At 45.5% G+C, this 18,206-nt stretch overlaps 1 protein-coding gene across 2 annotated transcripts in view; it reads left to right on the top strand.

Annotated features, from left to right (window-relative positions):
• LOC110533191 (hedgehog-interacting protein) overlaps window positions 1-17,687 on the top strand; it is a 55,397-nt gene extending 37,710 nt beyond the window's left edge. For both annotated transcript variants that reach the window (XM_090187631.1, XM_090187632.1), the window contains 5 exons: window positions 1,921-2,044; window positions 2,857-2,993; window positions 6,444-6,525; window positions 13,878-14,026; window positions 14,367-17,687. In XM_090187631.1, coding sequence (XP_090043757.1) covers window positions 1,921-2,044; window positions 2,857-2,993; window positions 6,444-6,525; window positions 13,878-14,026; window positions 14,367-14,563 — 689 coding nt within the window. In that variant the 3' untranslated portion in view covers window positions 14,564-17,687. The remainder of the gene's footprint in view (window positions 1-1,920; window positions 2,045-2,856; window positions 2,994-6,443; window positions 6,526-13,877; window positions 14,027-14,366) is intronic.
• Window positions 17,688-18,206: the final 519 nt, after the last annotated feature.

An 18,206-nucleotide genomic window follows, 5' to 3' on the forward strand; every position in this document is an offset into this window, starting at 1 on the left:
GTAGTCACAGTCATTAGACTAGGGTCCGACCATGGCAGCTCCAGGTCTCAGGTAGTCACAGTGATTAGACTAGGGTCTGACCATGGCAGCTCCAGGTCTCAGGTAGTCACAGTCATTATACTAGGTTCTGACCATGGCAGCTCCAGGTCTCAGGGAGTCACAGTCATTAGACTAGGGTCTGACCATGGCAGCTCCAGGTCTCAGGTAGTCACAGTCATTATACTAGGGTCTGACCATGGCAGCTCCAGGTCTCAGGGAGTCACAGTCATTAGACTAGGGTCTGACCATTGCAGCTCCAGGTCTCAGGGAGTCACAGTCATTAGACTAGGGTCTAACCATGGCAGCACCAGGTCTCAGGGAGTTACAGTCATTAGACTAGGGTCTAACCATGGCAGCTCCAGGTCTCAGGGAGTCACAGTCATTAGACTAGGGTCTGACCATGGCAGCTCCAGGTGCAGAGTGAAGGAATGGTGCCATGTTTGCCACCACAGAGAATAATATTGTACACTAGATAGCACAAAGGTGCTATCTAGAACCAAAAAGGATTTTTGGGCTGTCTTCATAGGAGCAAGATTGGGTTCTACCTGGAATCAAAAAGGGTTCTCCTAAGGGAACAGCCGCAAAACTTTTTGGAACTTTTTTTTCTAAGAGTGTAGGGAATAAACAGAGTGAAAATATTATATGAGTGTAATATCTAAGATGTAGCTAGTCATATTTTGGTCAAGCTGTCAAATGACAGCTATCTTAGGCTGAAAATAATAACTTTTGACAAATGCTATATGTTCCAAAAACTTTTTGGGAGGGATACACAAATTGACTTAAAATACCACAATAATTCTGAATTCGTTTTTTGGAGCTTGTAGAGCTCTACATGTGTCATATGGCACTATATACTGTGTATAGTGCACTATATGTATAGGGCACTACTTTTGACCAGAGCTCTATGGGCCTTGGTTAAAAGAATAGTGCACTTTAAAGACAAAAGGGGGCCATTTGGGGCACAGCCTCTGTAATTACACTGATCTGAGGCCTGTGTTTCTGTGTTTATGTAGAGAACAAGGCGTCCATCTTAATGATACTGATCTGAGGCCTGTGTATCTGTGTGTTTCTGTAGAGAACGAGGCGTCCATCTTAATGATACTGATCTGAGGCCTGTGTATCTGTGTGTTTCAGTAGAGAACGAGGCGTCCATCTTAATGATACTGATCTGAGGCCTGTGTATCTGTGTGTTTCTGTAGAGAACGAGGCGTCCATCTTAATGATACTGATCTGAGGCCTGTGTATCTGTGTGTTTCTGTAGCGAACGAGGCGTCCATCTTAATGATACTGATCTGAGGCCTGTGTATCTGTGTGTTTCTGTAGAGAACGAGGCGTCCATCTTAATGATACTGATCTGAGGCCTGTGTATCTGTGTGTTTCTGTAGAGAACGAGGCGTCCATCTTAATGATACTGATCTGTGGCCTGTGTATCTGTGTGTTTCTGTAGCGAACGAGGCGTCCATCTTAATGATACTGATCTGAGGCCTGTGTATCTGTGTGTTTCTGTAGAGAACGAGGCGTCCATCTTAATGATACTGATCTGAGGCCTGTGTATCTGTGTGTTTCTGTAGAGAACGAGGCGTCCATCTTAATGATACTGATCTGAGGCCTGTGTATCTGTGTGTTTCTGTAGCGAACGAGGCGTCCATCTTAATGATACTGATCTGAGGCCTGTGTATCTGTGTGTTTCTGTAGAGAACGAGGCGTCCATCTTAATGATACTGATCTGAGGCCTGTGTATCTGTGTGTTTCTGTAGAGAACGAGGCGTCCATCTTAATGATACTGATCTGAGGCCTGTGTATCTGTGTGTTTCTGTAGAGAACGAGGCGTCCATCTTAATGATACTGATCTGAGGCCTGTGTATCTGTGTGTTTCTGTAGAGAACGAGGCGTCCATCTTTGACCTGGCGACCAGTGGAGGAGCAGCACCTGTGGGAGGGTTCATCTACAGAGGCTGTCAGTCCAGGAGGCTCTACGGGAGCTATGTGTTCGGAGACAAGAACGGGTAAGCTTATAAGTTCTAAATATTATAACAGGGTTTTTATTTATCGTCAAATGATCTAGATTAAATATGTAGCTAGTTTGAGTCAAACATTGTTTTCTCATTTGGAACATTCTCGAACGGTTCTAGTGTTCATTGACTTTGAATTGAACAAACACAAGCAGCTGTGTTCAGTAACCCAACTTTGCTATGGTGAACGTAACTCTGAGGTAAACACTATGCCAATTGACGTCCATCCCCTGATTCTGTCCATGGTCACCGTGCCAACATAAACCCAGTGTTCCATCCACGTTGGGGGGAAAACATTACTATCACATTACTGACACTACTACTGCTCAGGCTCATTCACTGTAAATGGAGACGTGATTTCCTGCCCCGGTTGGTTGGTCCGTTTGGCTACGGCCTCATGTTGTTCACACGTATCATTGGTTGATAATTAATCTTCCTCTCTCGCTGAAGTCAAACCTCGCCTCTTGAATAAACAAAGGAAATAAAGACGCTGAAGGAAGTACACTATTGAGACATCATGGCAATGTGTTTGGAAAAATGACTCGCAGCTACTTAGTCTCATTTCAGTTTTTGAAGGGCACGTTGTTGTGAAAGGGCGAGGAGGATTTTGGCATCATGTTTATTTGGAAACGAAAAGACTTCATGCACACTAAGGCACTGAAACACAAGACTGTTGTGCTGTGACATGAAAGGAAACAATGTGCCGTTTTTGCTGACCCTTGACCTGTGCTTAATGCTAGTATTACTGTAACAGTGTGCTGATGAGGTGCTGTGCTTTTGTGTGTGCGCGTATGTGTGCGTTTCAGGAACCTGCGGATCCTCCAGAAGGGCTCAGCGGCGGCGAGGGACCAGTGGCAGGAGAAAGCTCTGTGCCTGGGGACCAGCAGTTCCTGTGGCTCCGCTCTGGTGGGACATATCCTGGGCTTCGGAGAGGACCAACTAGGTCAGTAGAACCAGCACAAAGGCTGTTTCCCAAATGGCACCCTATTCCCAATATAGTGCAGTACGTTTTGACCAGAGCACTATGGGTCCTTGTTGAAAGTAGTGCACTAAATAGGGAATAGGGTGCCATTTGGGATGCAACCCAACTCTCTAGTCTAAAGGCTGGCCCCTACACGTATAGCCACATTATTATATGTCAATTTCTGTGTGTTTCTGGGTGTCTCTCTACATCTGAGCTGATGTTATGAGTGACAGCTTTTGTCAACAAAGGGTCTGGATGCAGAAGATAGATTGCAGAGTGTCAAGCCATCCTGAAATCAGTGTTTACACCCAATGACAGATGTCAAAACTGTGGAAAACTCTAGTTTAGAATCATTGGGGCGTTGTATATGGAACAATGGTACATGTATTTACATAGTACATCCCTGGAGTGCGATGTCAATGTTCAACATGTTTCCACTCGGTTGGGTTTAGAAACAAGACTGCTCCAATTGAGTTTCCGAGATTAGGAAGTGAGGGGAAAAACGTCCGCGGAGTCTCAAATTCAATCCGTTATTCGAGTGATATTCATGATATTGGACCAGAAAACCAACAGAGGTCACACACGCTGTGTGAGGGGAACTAATACCTCCATCCCTTCCCTCCGTGTCACCTTTCCTCCATGGCACGTTCCAGCAGCAGGATATTAAAGTCTCCCTGCTTCCTGAAGGATTATATGGTAATTTCCATACGATAGCACCAGGCCTCAAAGAGCCTACTGATATGGCATGTAGTTGGCCACCTGGTGATGAATGTTTCTGGTCTGTGTTATTGTTTACCAGCCTGCCAGTCATACCATCTTAGGTGAGGTTAGGTTCGCTACATCAACAAACCCACTGAACCCAATTCATTGTATCCTTGTTTGACAAAAGGACTCACTGTGAGCTCATGTTTTGCATGGAACTAATTATCCATATTGGCATACAACGGGCACACAGGGTTAACCATGGGACTTGCCAGTATCTTGGCGTGGTGTTAGTTGAAGATTTTTGCTTTTGTTCATGATTTGTAAATGGTGTGGGGGTAGGCGAATGGTGGAGGGCTGTGCTGAGCTGGGCTGGCTTCCCACAACAGGGCCCCATTGACACATGTTTACAATTTGTCCTCTTATGGAGCCGTGTTGTGGGCTTGCTCCTCATTAAATGACTCGCCTGGTTCCAGTCAGGAGTATTTAGTTGTCCCATGATTCTCACTCTATCCCAAGTCCCATGGCAAGTGCAGCGCTGCAGGGACCCTGAGCAGGGCCTCTTCTCTTATTTTCTGTCTGTTTCTCTCTCAATTTCAATATCAATTTAAGGGGTCTATTGGCATGAGAAACATACAGTTGAATTTGGAAGTTTGCATACACTTATTTTGGAGTCATTAAAACTTGTTTTTCAACCACTCCACAAAAACTATAAGTCGGTTAGGACATCTACTTTGTGCATGACACAAGTCATTTTTACAACAATTGTTTACAGACAGATTATTTCATTTATAATTCACTGTATCACAATTCCAGTGGGTCAGAAGTTTACATACACTAAGTTGACTGTGCCTTTAAACAGCTTGGAAAATTACAGAAAATGATGTCATGGCTTTAGAAGCTTCTGATAGGCTAATTGAAAACATTTGAGTCAATTGGAGGTGTACCTGTGGATGTATTTCAAGGCCTACCTTCAAACTCAGTGCCTCTTTGCTTAGCATCATGGGAAAATGAAAATAAATCAGCCAAGACCTCAGAAAATAAATTGTAGACCTCCACAAGTCTGGTTCATCCTTGGGAGCAATTTCCAAATGTCTGAAGGTACCACGTTCATCTGACAAACAATGGTACGCAAGTATAAACACCATGGGACCACGCAGCCGTCATACCGCTCAGGAGGAGACGCGTTCTGTCTCCTAGAGATTAACGTACTTTGGTGCAAAAGGTGCAAATCAATCCCAGAACAACAGCAAAGGACCTTGTGAAGATGCTGGAGGAAACAGGTACAGAAGTAACCTGAAAGGCCGCTCAGCAAGGAAGAAGCCACTGCTCCAAAACCGGCATAAAAAAGCCAGACTGCGGTTTGCAACTGCACATGGGGACAAAGATCGTAGTTTTTGGAGAAATGTCCTTTGGTCTGATGAAACAAAAATAGAACTGTTTGGCCATAATGACCAGTGTTATGTTTGGAGGAAAAAGGGGGAGGCTTGCACACCGAAGAACACCATTCAAACTGTGAAGCACGGGGGTGGCAGCGTCATGTTGTGGAGGTGCTTTGCTGCTGGAGGGACTGGTGCAATTCACAAAATAGATGTCATCATGAGGAAGTGAAATTATGTGGATGTATTGAAGCAACATCTCAAGACATCAGTCAGGAAGTTAAAGCTTGGTCGCAAATGGGTCTTCCAAATGGACAATGACCCCAAGCATACTTCCAGAGTTGTAGCAAAATGGCTTAAGGACAACAAAGTCAAGGTATGGGAGTGGCCATCACAAAGCCCTGACCTCAGTCCTATAGATCATCTGTGGGCAGAACTGAAAAAGCGTGTGCAAGTAAGGAGGCCTACAAACCTGACTCAGTTACACCAGCTCTGTCAGGAGGAATGGGCCAAAATTCACCCAACTTATTGTGGGAAGCTTGTGGAAGGCTACCCAAAACGTTTGACCCAAGTTAAACAATTTAAAGGCAATGCTACCAAATACGAATTGAGTATGTAAACTTCTGACCAACTGGGAATGTGATGAAAGAAATAAAAGCTGAAATCAAACATTCTCTCTACTATTATTCTGACATTTCACATTCTTAAAATAAAGTGGTGATCCTAACTGACCTAAGACAGGGAATTTTTACTAGGATTAAATGTCAGGAATTGTTGAAAAACTGAGTTTAAATGTATTTGGCTAAGGTGTATGTAAACTTCCGATTTCAATTGTATGTTAACATTGCCAAACCAAGTGAACTAGATAATTAACTAAGTGAAATAAGCAATACAAATGAACAGTAAACATTACACTCACAAAAGTTCCAAAATAATAATATGATGTGCAAATAGATAAAGTTCAAAAGAGAAAATAAATAAACAAATAAATGGGTTGCATTTACAATGCTGGTCTTCACAGGCTGACCTTTTCTTGTGTCAACAGGGCTTCTTAACTGGTTGCCCTTTTCTCTCTCTCTCGCTCTCTCTCTTTCTCTCTTTCTCTCTCTCTCTCTCTCTTCTCTCCCTCTCGCTCTCTCTCTCTCTCTCGCTCTCTCTCTCTCTCTCTTTCTCTCTCTCTCTTCTCTCTCTCTCTCTCTTCTCTCCCTCTCGCTCTCTCTCTCTCTCTCTCTCTCTCTCTCTCGCTCTCTCTCTCGCTCTTGCTTTATCTTCTCTTATTTGCTCTTTCTAGATAGGGCTGATGCCTGGACTACATTCCCCATGTAACCCCTGTTCTCCTCACCCCCAGGTGAAGTGTACATCCTGGCCACCAGTAAAAGCATGGCTCAGTCACACAGTGGGAAGCTCTACAAGCTAGTGGACCCTAAAAGGTAAAGAACACAACTTTCTTTGTGTGCGTGTGTGTCCGTGGCCTGCCCATATACCTACACAAAGCAGATATAGTGGCAGTGCAGGATCACAACTTCACAGAGAGAGGGAGCGTCACACCTCCCTCCACCCCTTGTTTTCTACACCTCTTCAATACATCACACACACACACACACACACACACACACACACACACACACACCAGGGCTCTTATCCCCTTAAACAAATCATCACACACACCAGGGCTCTTATCCCCTTAAACAAATCATCACACACACCAGGGCTCTTATCCCCTTATACAAATCATCACACACACCAGGGCTCTTATCCCCTTAAACAAATCATCACACACACCAGGGCTCTTATCCCCTTATACAAATCATCACACACACCAGGGCTCTTATCCCCTTAAACAAATCATCACACACACCAGGGCTCTTATCCCCTTATACAAATCATCACACACACCAGGGCTCTTATCCCCTTAAACAAATCATCACACACACCAGGGCTCTTATCCCCTTAAAGAAATCATCACACACACCAGGGCTCTTATCCCCTTATACAAATCATCACACACACCAGGGCTCTTATCCCCTTAAACAAATCATCACACACACCAGGGCTCTTATCCCCTTATACAAATCATCACACACACCAGGGCTCTTATCCCCTTATACAAATCATCACACACACCAGGGCTCTTATCCCCTTATACAAATCATCACACACACCAGGGCTCTTATCCCCTTAAACAAATCATCACACACACCAGGGCTCTTATCCCCTTAAACAAATCATCACACACACCAGGGCTCTTATCCCCTTAAAGAAATCATCACACACACCAGGGCTCTTATCCCCTTATACAAATCATCACACACACCAGGGCTCTTATCCCCTTAAACAAATCATCACACACACCAGGGCTCTTATCCCCTTATACAAATCATCACACACACCAGGGCTCTTATCCCCTTATACAAATCATCACACACACCAGGGCTCTTATCCCCTTATATAAATCATCACACACACCAGGGCTCTTATCCCCTTATACAAATCATCACACCCACCAGGGCTCTTATCCCCTTAAACAAATCATCGCACAACGGCCGGTTCCCCGGCCAACACAAATCTCAGCGTGGTAATTGGAGAGTAAGCATACCGTTTCCAACACCAGCACTACCAGCTGGCCCTGTTAGAGAGAGAGGGAAGATAGGAGAGACGAAAGAGAGAGAGGATAGTGAGGAGAAGGGGGAGAGAGAGAGAGAGCGAGGAGAGAGCGAGCACACGTGGCTCGCTGGGTATTTTCGTAGCGTTTGACAGGGCTGCTTATACACTACTGGAGAGAACGGAGGGCACCTGTCGACGAGTGGTAATGTTTTCCTCATAGTCGTAGGGAGGGATTTGTTACATGTGACTGGAATACCTGGTGGTTTGGGTTTTAATGAAGGGATGCTGTGTCCCAACAATAAGCCCCGCTGCGTCCCAACAATCCAGGTCGCACACAGCTGATAATGTGCTGGAGTCTCTTGTTGATAAATATTACTAGAGGAGATGGTTGCCTGTTAATTGTTGTTGTATGCTTGCTAAACATTTTACCACATGTTTTACTCTATTCAATATTTTCGATAATCATGAATCCTTAACAAATGATGTTTGCGTCAACCCTAGTACATGTGAAAAACATTTCTCCCAGCACACCAGGAGGTACGTATATGGGGTGTATGAAGTCCCCCTCCACCGCAGCCAACATCTGAGACGTGTAGGCCTTGAATGTCACTGATATATAGTCTGAATCATGAGAAATTACATTGAACATAACCAGATCCTCTCACTTTCTAATTCAAACCAATCGCTCTTCAAGCTGTGTCTTTCCACCCTCAGCCACCCAGAAATCATCCAGTCCCCCTTTTCAGCACCCTGGAATGGAGAACTAGAGATCCTCATGTAGGTTTAGGTCCTTCAGCTTAAGTGAAGTTGGCAGGGAGGCATGTGGAGCATCTAAAAACACTGGACTTACAGTGGGAGTTAAGTCCAGGAAGGAGACAGAATAATGTTTCCTTAAGTCCATTTCACTTTATTGGCGTGTGTGTGTGTGTGTGTGTGTGTGTGTGTGTGTGTGTGTGTGTGTGTGCTTGCCTGTGTGGGACAATAGAAACAGATCCCTGGCTAATTATTGCGAAGGTGATGACAGTACCAACCAAGTCACAGTTAATTACGCCACAGATGTTTCTACGGGCCCCTTGCTGTTCCGCTCAACGTTTTATTTATGGTTTTTGGCTGGACACATTTTTCCCAAACAACAATTCTTTCCACCCATATTTTGGGCTTGTTTAGTCTGTATAGTGGCCTGTGTGGTGCTGGGAGTCCGGCTTCTACACACACACACACACACACAACACACACACACACACACCACTATCTCATTACAAGGAGGATGGAGAGGGGGAGGGAAGGGGGCAGCTAACGTTTCTGACCTTGCTGCGTTATCACGTCTGATAGGCCACCCGTCCCCCTCTACCCCTTCTGGGGTACCTGGCGCCCCCTCACCCTCCTCCTTTACAGAAGACTTGTATTTCTGAGAGGCGAGCCTGTGGTGGTCCGGGGGTCCCACAACATCCACCATCCACCCACATGGTGTTTTCATTACATGTATGTTTGGGGAAGAGGAGGGGGCTTTAGGAGGTAGGGGGCTGGGGAGGGGAGTGAAAGAGGAGTATCACCTAAACCCCCTGCAATGTTTTGGGGTAAACACACGTCCCGGCAGCGCGCTGACTTCATTTGTAGGTATTTGTTTGTCAGTCGGGTACTGTCCAATAATAAATAGGCCACCATGCATCTCAGTAACATCATTATACGTTGTCTCTGTCCCATGTGGACACTGTCGTGGAAATTCTGTACTGAGAGAGATTTCAGTTCTAAATATACAACACAGAGGCAGAGTAGGATCATGTGGCATTGTTTACTTGCTCTACTGTGGAAGGAGACAGAGCTGTTTAAAAATACCTTGCGGCCTTGCCCGGGATTCAAACCTAGTCCATATGCATCACACACACACACACACACACACGCGCGCGCGATATGCCATCTTCCCCAAGGCTTCAACGGGTTTCAGCTCTGTTTTTAATTTTTCCTTTTCCCCTCTTTCTATAATTAGATCAGTATAATGTCTGATTGAGACATGCAATGCTTCATTGAATATGTCTTATCTCAATTGCCCTGCCACACGCAGTCAGAGGTCGCCATGGGAGAGAGAGAGACTTATTTATTTCTGGTGCTAACATCCATTTAGAAGCAGAGGAGGAGGAGGCTTCATTCCTTGAGAGAGGAGAGACACAAACTAACACCGCCTCCGGGTATTGGGTGGTTTGGTTATGTGGGGGAGGATGTCACTGGCCACATTGTAAAGCTGTACAGTATGTAACTGCCAGGTTGTTTATCGCGTATAAGAATGGAAGGGACAGAGCCACGTTTTATTCAAAACCAAATTCTATCCAGTCCTCACGATTCCATCTGGAACCTGAATGGGGGGAGAGTTGAAACAGGAAGAACTCCTGCTGATAACAGTGATAAAACAAGTTGTCTTTCCATCTAAACAGGCTTTTATCCAAAGAGGGAGGAAATGGTTCTCCTGTGTCATAAAATACTTTTCACACAATTTAGGGTTTAGTTGAGTCAGGTGCAGTCCTCTGGTTGAATTGTGTTGAGTAAAGAGGTTGAGAAAACCCAGTGAACATAGAATAGGGCTCTCCTTTATGAAGTCACTATGGAAGTCACAAATTACAGGAAGTACTGGGGAGAAGGAGCAGGGAGGTGTGCGTGTGTGTGCGTGCGCGCGTGTGTGTGTGTGTGCGTGTGTGTGCGTGTTCAGTGTGTGTGGTACGATAGCTCCCAGCTCCTGATATGCTGGCTAAAAAAAGCCAGCTCTTTTATTCAGATGTCCCTCCTAAATCTTGCTGCTGCACTACTGTGGTCCTGCCCTTGACAAAGCTGCTCCACTGAATGGCCCTGGCTCCTACAATACACAGTACATTTCTGACACAATTAAAACAAGGGATGAAACCACAAAGAAGCCCCCAAACAATGGAGCCGGATGACAAAACAGCCAAAGGACTCACACTGGGCCGTTTGATTTAGCCATTGTTGGGAGGCACAATGTACACCACTCCAGGGCTTTTTTCTCACATACACCTCATGCCAATCAAGCAAGCCCCAGCACATAGCCCCAACACATTCCTTCCCAAAACCCTCCCCACCAACTCCCAGGCTACCAGCCACCCATTACTATCAAAGCTTTAAGTGAAATAAATCTGATAGTCGTTATAGTATCCCTCACTAATAGCATCCCCTATATCAATCAGCTGTATGATTTGATCTGGGGTGACTTTTGAGGCGGTGAGATATTATAAAGAGGGCAGTGTTGTGAGTAAGAGGGAGCTGATCAGGAATCAGGCTCAGCATATGGTCCCTGGCTGATGTCTCCTGTTCTGGAACAAAGGGGGGGGGGGGGGGGGGGGGGCAGCTGAGCCAAGCAGAGCTCCATACATCCCTCCACCCCACAACCACCCCGCCTCCCTCCTCCATTCAGCCACTAGGACTACACTTTGAAAAAAAGAAGCTATCTAGAACCTAAGAGTGTTGGGAACCAGCCAATAATGTATACAAACCCTAGATGGCTGATGATATGTATTGGCCATTGAGAGGTTTTTGAAGCCACCGGTCGGCCATATTGGCACTCCCCCCAGTAGGAGCAGTTCTCCATAGGAATTAATGGAATTCTACAGTATTTCAATGAAATGTTTTAAGGTCAAAATGACATGTATTGAAGTATTTTAGATGTTGTAGCGGGGACATTAACATTAGTAATAAAAATATATATATACTTTAAGGAAAATGTTTTTATATATTTTTTCATTTTTTATTTTTATGTTTAGCTCACATAATATAATTTAAGATTATGCATTAAGGTGTCTGTAACAGAATGAATGTGGTAAAAATGAATGTAGACATGAATAAATTGCATTTCTAAAGCTTCCCCCCAAAAAAACTACGTGTGGGAGTGCCAAGATGGAGGCTCAGGGGGCTTCAAAACAGCACCCCCTAACAGTCATCTAGTGTATATATAAATCATTGGGACCGGCCTGGCCCAGCCCCGTGGACACTCAAACTAATAAGCTGCCCTCCTTTAATTTATCAGTCTTCATCAGTCTGTGTTTTATGCAAGTGTCCTCGCCGAGTTTATACATTCCCACAGTGCCTGTTGACCCAGCTGCCTTTGTCAAGTGGCGCTCAGGCAGGTGTTGTTTTCACCCGGGACCATGGCCACCCATGGTACTAATACAAACTGATGAGGGGCAATAGCCGTGGCTGACCCCTGCCCGCCTGACACTATTAACAGTGTTGTACCCCAATCCTCCAGGGACTAGCTGTCCCCCTTTTCTCTCTCTCACCCTGGTCTCTTTCTCCCAACTCCATCACTCTCCCACCCTCTCTCTTTCTGTCCCTCCTTCTCTCTGTTTTAACTACGTGCAGCCTGTCACAACAAAGGCCCAGAGTGTGGATGAGAAAAGGCACAGGGTTGGGTGGGTTCTGAGGGGAGCGGAGCATGGGAATCGCCCCCCACCCCTCTAGAGACCCCCTCTAGGCTCTGGTACTGCCCCGGGACTGCCATCAGTCAATGTGGCTGTCAGAACAACACTCTCCCAGCCACGGTGTCCGACACCCCACTCACATACCCCCAGAACCCTGACCAGGACCCCCTAACTCACTCACACACACAACACAGGCCAGGAGCCCCTCCTTTGAGCACTAACCAACCACATTCAGTTGTGGCTCCTGTCTATCCGTTGGTCATTAGATCTCTATAGCATTATTTCTCTATAGCATTATCTCTCTACAGCATTAGAGCTCTCCCCAGCATTATCTCTCTACAGCATTAGAGCTCTCCCCAACATTATCTCTCTACAGCATTAGAGGTCTCCCCAGCATTATCTCTCTACAGCATTAGAGCTCTCCCCAACATTATCTCTCTACAGCATTAGAGCTCTCCCCAGCATTATCTCTCTACAGCATTAGAGCTCTCCCAGCATTATCTCTCTACAGCATTAGATGTCTCTACAGCATTATCTCTACAGCATTCTCTCACAGCGTTATTTATCTACAGCATTAGGTCTCTACAGCGCCCAGAGAGTCCAGCAGGCAGAGAATCCAGCAGGCAGGGAGTCCAGCAGGCAGAGAGTCCAGCAGGCAGAGAGTCCAGCAGACAGAGAGTCCAGCAGGCAGAGTGCACTGGCCATTCCACAGCACTCCCACCAGGCTTTCTGTTTTCCGTACCACTACCAGTGTGTGTGTGTGCGTGCGTGTGTGTATGTCTGTGTGTGTGTGTGTGTGTGTGTGTGCCTGATGGATATGTCAATACACTGCCTGGCTGAGGCTTGTCTTGCCTCATTAGTCGATGCTGTTTGGCCCCATCCACACACACAGGAACACACACAAGCTAACAGGCAATTCACATTTGAATTCCATCACGTAGAACGCTGCTATATTATTTCCAGGTTTTTGAGCCCAGGCCGGAGCGTGATATGAAATGATCATATTCTAAGCCTCCTTTGGGCCAGTGCGTGTGTTCAATGTTTGTCTTGTTATGAGATGATCACAATATGTCTGTTTAGTATGCTGCCTGTTGGCAGTGTGGTTGGATATGTTTGCGGGTGTGTGCTACATCTGTGTGTGTGTGGGGTGTTTATGAGTCTCCTGTCATGCTGAATTGCAGCAACGAATGCCTGTTCCCGGTGGCCTGTTCCCGGTGGCCTGTTCCCGGTGGCCTAGACACACACACACACACACACACACACACACACACACACACACACACACACACACACACATGTCCTCAGTGGAAATAAAACCCTGGTCCAGTCATTCAGTCAGTCCACCATTCCCCCAGCCTCCCAACTTCTGATGCTCCAAATTAATTATTGTACTCAAAAACTCATTAACAACATTCCAGAAATGGAATATTCCAGAAAGAACCCTGTCACACACAGAGTCTCTCCGTACTCAAACATTCATTCTCCCCATGACTCCTTTCCATCACATCAATGTTCTGTAAAGGCACATTCTGGTGGAGCCGTTTCCTCTTCCCTGTTGTGCATGGTTAAGTGTTCTGCTGCTATGGCACCACTGCTGCTGCCTCTAGTGTGTGTGTGTGTGTGTGTGTGTGTGTGTGTGTGTGTGTGAGAATATGGTGTGTGAAAGAAAGGCCACATATCCGTATGTAATGCCTCAGAACAGTGTGCATGAGCCTTTAGAGTGTGTGACCGTTGCCCTCCCTGTGTGGCCCCTGCAGGCCCGCGGTCCCTAAGGAGTGTCAGAGACAGGTGGAGGCCCCGGAGCTGCTGGGAACGGCCTGCTCACGGCAGTGTAAGAACGGACACTGCACCCCCACCGGGAAGTGTTGCTGCAGCACCGGCTGGGAGGGACCCTTCTGCAGAGTGGGTGAGTCAGAGAAAAGTGCTGTCTGAAGTGTTCAACCATAACCTAGAATATTAGTAGAGCATTACATAATAACCCTCTGCAGAGTGGCTGAGACTTACTGTATAACAAGAGTTGCACAATAATGTGAAGAATTATACTGTATATCTTGAGTAATGTTGATATTTATCAAATGGACTACTTTGGACCCATAGTGGACCCACATAAAGGGTTTATGAATGTTTTGTTATCGCTTGTCAAGATATCCTCTCTCTCTCTCTCTCTCTCTCTCTCTCTCTCTCTCTCTCTCTCTCTCTCTCTCTCTCTCTCTCTCTCCCCCTCTCTCTCCCTCTCTCTCTCACAGCTAAATGCGAGCCGGCCTGTCGTAACGGAGGCGTGTGTGTTGAGCCCCACAGCTGCCTGTGTAAGAGCGGCTACTCGGGCGCCCAGTGTGAGAAGGGCGAGCGGGGCATGCCTAGCGACCAGGAGAAGGACGGCATCCTGGACCACATCATAGACATGACCTCGTACCTGCTAAACCTCACTAGCTACATGGTATAGGGGCATGGGGAGGGGGTCCACTCCCACCGCAACCCCCCCCGGGCCCCCTCACTCAACCACCAGAGAAGCCCAAGCAGAGCCTCCCTCCTCCGTGATTCACCCCTGAGACACACCCCCCTGTCTGAACGTACCCTGTCCCCGTCAACACCCAGACTCTGGTCATCTTCCTGCCCATAAGCTCCGGTAGGCTACGTACACCAGGCATCCGGGCCAAGCATCCCTCCAGAGACCATCACACAGACAGACACAGCAACGTGATGGTTGAATGCATGGCAATCGTCGTCTATGGTCTAATGGTTGGACCTCCACCGTGGCTACATAAGCTCTTTTATACTCTTCTTCTCCAGGAGAAAGTTCTTCTCCTCTCTCTCCCACTCTGGAACCCCCATGCAGATGACTTGATATTAGCACTGCACCCCTGCTGAGAACAGAGGGAGACCCCCTCGCGGTTCTCTCCACACAACAACAAAAAAACAGCGGCCATTTTGACTGAAGCCTTACAGAGAGCGAAGGGGATTCGGCTGAGCTGAAACACAGCGAGGCGGGCGGAGGCGTGGTGACTTAAGTTATCCCCCAGGACTGGAGAGTGGACAGCCTAATACTGGGGGTTAGCTTTGGGTCTACCTTTACCAACACAACACAGTCTATATACAGCCTTTAAATGAACATGCCAATCTCTTCAGCATCAGCAATGCAATAATACTGACACTGACTGAAGAGTTTCTGATAATCTTACTGTGCCGTGTATAGAGCCCCATACAGAGTCCTGTACTATCTTGTCTAAAGGCACTAATATGAACGACCAATAGACCAATGTCACAGTAATAATAATGATTATTGTTATTTTGACCCACTGTTTTCTCCGGGTGATGTTTTGTGGGCACATCTTCATAGAAAAAGCTACGTTATGATACTTCATGATACAGCGGTATAGATTTGTTGTTCATCGCTCACTTGACATGCTGCCAATGTACAGAATGGATCCATAGCTGAAGAATGAGTGTCTTTGGACTCAACAGGTATCTATAGAGTTTATATGGCTTTGTCCCAAATGGCACCTTATTCCCCGTAGAGTGCACTACTTTTGACCAGAGCCCTATGGGCCCACGTCAAAAATAGTGAGCTACATACGGAACAAGGGTGCCATTAGGGACAGAGTCTATGACATTGTTAGGATAGAGCTCATAGCTTTGCTCTCCCAATGTCAACGCCAGTTTGATACATTTGAAATGGAGTCATCAACTCCACGCACTGTAATGTCATGTTTTTTGTGTTTCACAATCAAAAGGGCAGACGATTATGTTGGGACTATAGTACGGTGTCATACAGCAGTGACGTTGTCACACACTAACACAGTGGCACGCAGCAGGTCAAATGAACACACACACACTAACACAGTGGCACGCAGCAGGTCAAATCTCTCACACTGAACACACACACACACTAACACAGTGGCACGCAGCAGGTCAAAGGAACACAGACACACACACACTAACACAGTGGCACGCAGCAGGTCAAATCTCTCACACTGAACACACACACACACTAACACAGTGGCACGCAGCAGGTCAAATGAACACACTGAACACACACACTAACACAGTGACACGCAGCAGGTCAAATCTCACTCTTAATCTCTCACACTGAACACACACACACAAACACACACTCGCTACACAACTTCAGTGGTCGTTTTACAGGGACAGAAGCTGATGTATATTTCATACATAAAGAGCTGAACTAAGTACTACTTAGCCTTGCTAAATAATATAGCGTTACTATTGTTTCGATAGAGGAGGGTTTATTTTTTTAACTGTGATAATGTATGGGAGAGGACGGTGTTTGTAGAAAGTGGTTTTGCATTAAGCTTAAAAAATCGTGTTTTGTTTGTTTTTTTTGTCTTATTTTTGCTAACAGACAAACACAAAATGTATGCAGTGTTTTTCCACTGAATAAAAACACACAGTGACACGTGCAGTACAGATCAGCACCGTGTGTTAAAGGCCACGCGTGTCTACACCTGAATGGAAGAGTTTGGAACCGACCACTGAGACACAACACAAGGCTCTCTCTGTGTTTCCTTCCCGTAGTACGCCTCTGTATGTGTCGCTCAACTGCAGCATAACGGTCGCTGTTTGGTCTTTGTTTTAGGCCACCAACACAGTCGGATGAGAAGAGTTCCTCCAGGTAGATCAGATGAAAGGTGGTTTCACACCAGACGCTCTACATACTGTGAGACGTTCAGATAAGACAGATGGAATGATAAAATGTGTCAAGTATGAACCCAGACTTCTTTGATCCACTTTGTGGTGAACTGTGATCCCTTAACAAATGAACAGCATAAAGAAGACTTTGCTCATCTCAAAGCCAGGGATCTAAACCGTCTTCGGCGAGCCAAACGACAATTTAAAAAATACTCAAATTATGTTGGAGCCCATCGATGTGTTGTCTTTCTTCAGAAGACTGTATAAAACACATCGCGTAACGCCACTAATCTACAGGTTGATCAGGATTGGTTCATTTGATATAGTGCCATTGCAAATTCCTTGATACCGTATTAATCTTGAGTCTCCTGACAGTAGTTCAGCAAAGATCAAAGCAACTTCTTACATCTTGTGCCAATGTTGTCTTTTTTAAGTGCCTGCCCCCCACACAATTGGAATGTCTTTATTTCTATGATCATATTTTGTTTTGAGTTCTCGTTCTAAGCATGGTTAGAAGTGTTCAGGGTTTTCCAATTCCTCTCTCTCTCTCTCTCTGTTTTGTTTTCTCCTCTGTATCTTCAATGACAGCAGCTGTTGAACCTCTGTCTCGCCAGTGTTCTCTCTGGTCTATAATGCGTCAAATGGAACTCATGCTGTAAAGTCGATACTATAATTTTAGCACTTAATGTGAAACTTGCATTTTAGCTGCTGAGACGGCGTGGTGTGAATAAAATAGAGTAACCGTTTTCATTATTTAAGTAGTTACGCAAACAAAGTTATTTAAGTTCTCTACAATTGTTTTTGCCGCTGTATGTGAGGATTTTGATTTTGATCATGTATTGTAAATAAAACCTAGGGCTATCTTTGTTTCTTTTCAGAAATATCCATATGTCTATTAAAGTTTATAGCATGTCTGAAAACCTCGTCACAGTGTCTGTTTGATGATGACGTTTAGGATGACGATGTAGCATAGAGCAGAATTTTTCTTCTTGAATAACAACCTGTAGAAAATAGTCATAGAATCTATTCATTCTATTTCTATGTGACTAACAATCCTTGATTCAGCAGGAAAGGAAATGATAGGTTGTTGCAGGATGATTACAAATGGAGACAGATTGAGGCCTTCTGCCAGGGTGTGGAACAGTGACCTCACCTTAAATGTATCCTCGTAATGTTAGATCTGAGCACACAGAGGTTGTCTACAGGAGTTAGTCTATTTGGCCTTACATTTCTGAGATTGACATGTCGAGCCGGACAGTCTTTTACTGTTCTATGAGTGTAAATCAATAGCATAACATCCTTCCACTATTAGTATTAACAGTATAAGCAAGTGATGGTTGCTTAGTAAAATAACACTATCCATTGACATAGGTTGCCCCCTCTGTCTGCCTGCCTGCCTGTCTGTCTGTCTGTCTGTCTGTCTGTCTGTCTGTCTGTCT

The sequence above is a fragment of the Oncorhynchus mykiss genome, chromosome 10 (assembly GCF_057628025.1).
Source record: "Oncorhynchus mykiss isolate SJ-2025 chromosome 10, ASM5762802v1, whole genome shotgun sequence".
Classification (NCBI taxonomy): domain Eukaryota; kingdom Metazoa; phylum Chordata; class Actinopteri; order Salmoniformes; family Salmonidae; genus Oncorhynchus; species Oncorhynchus mykiss.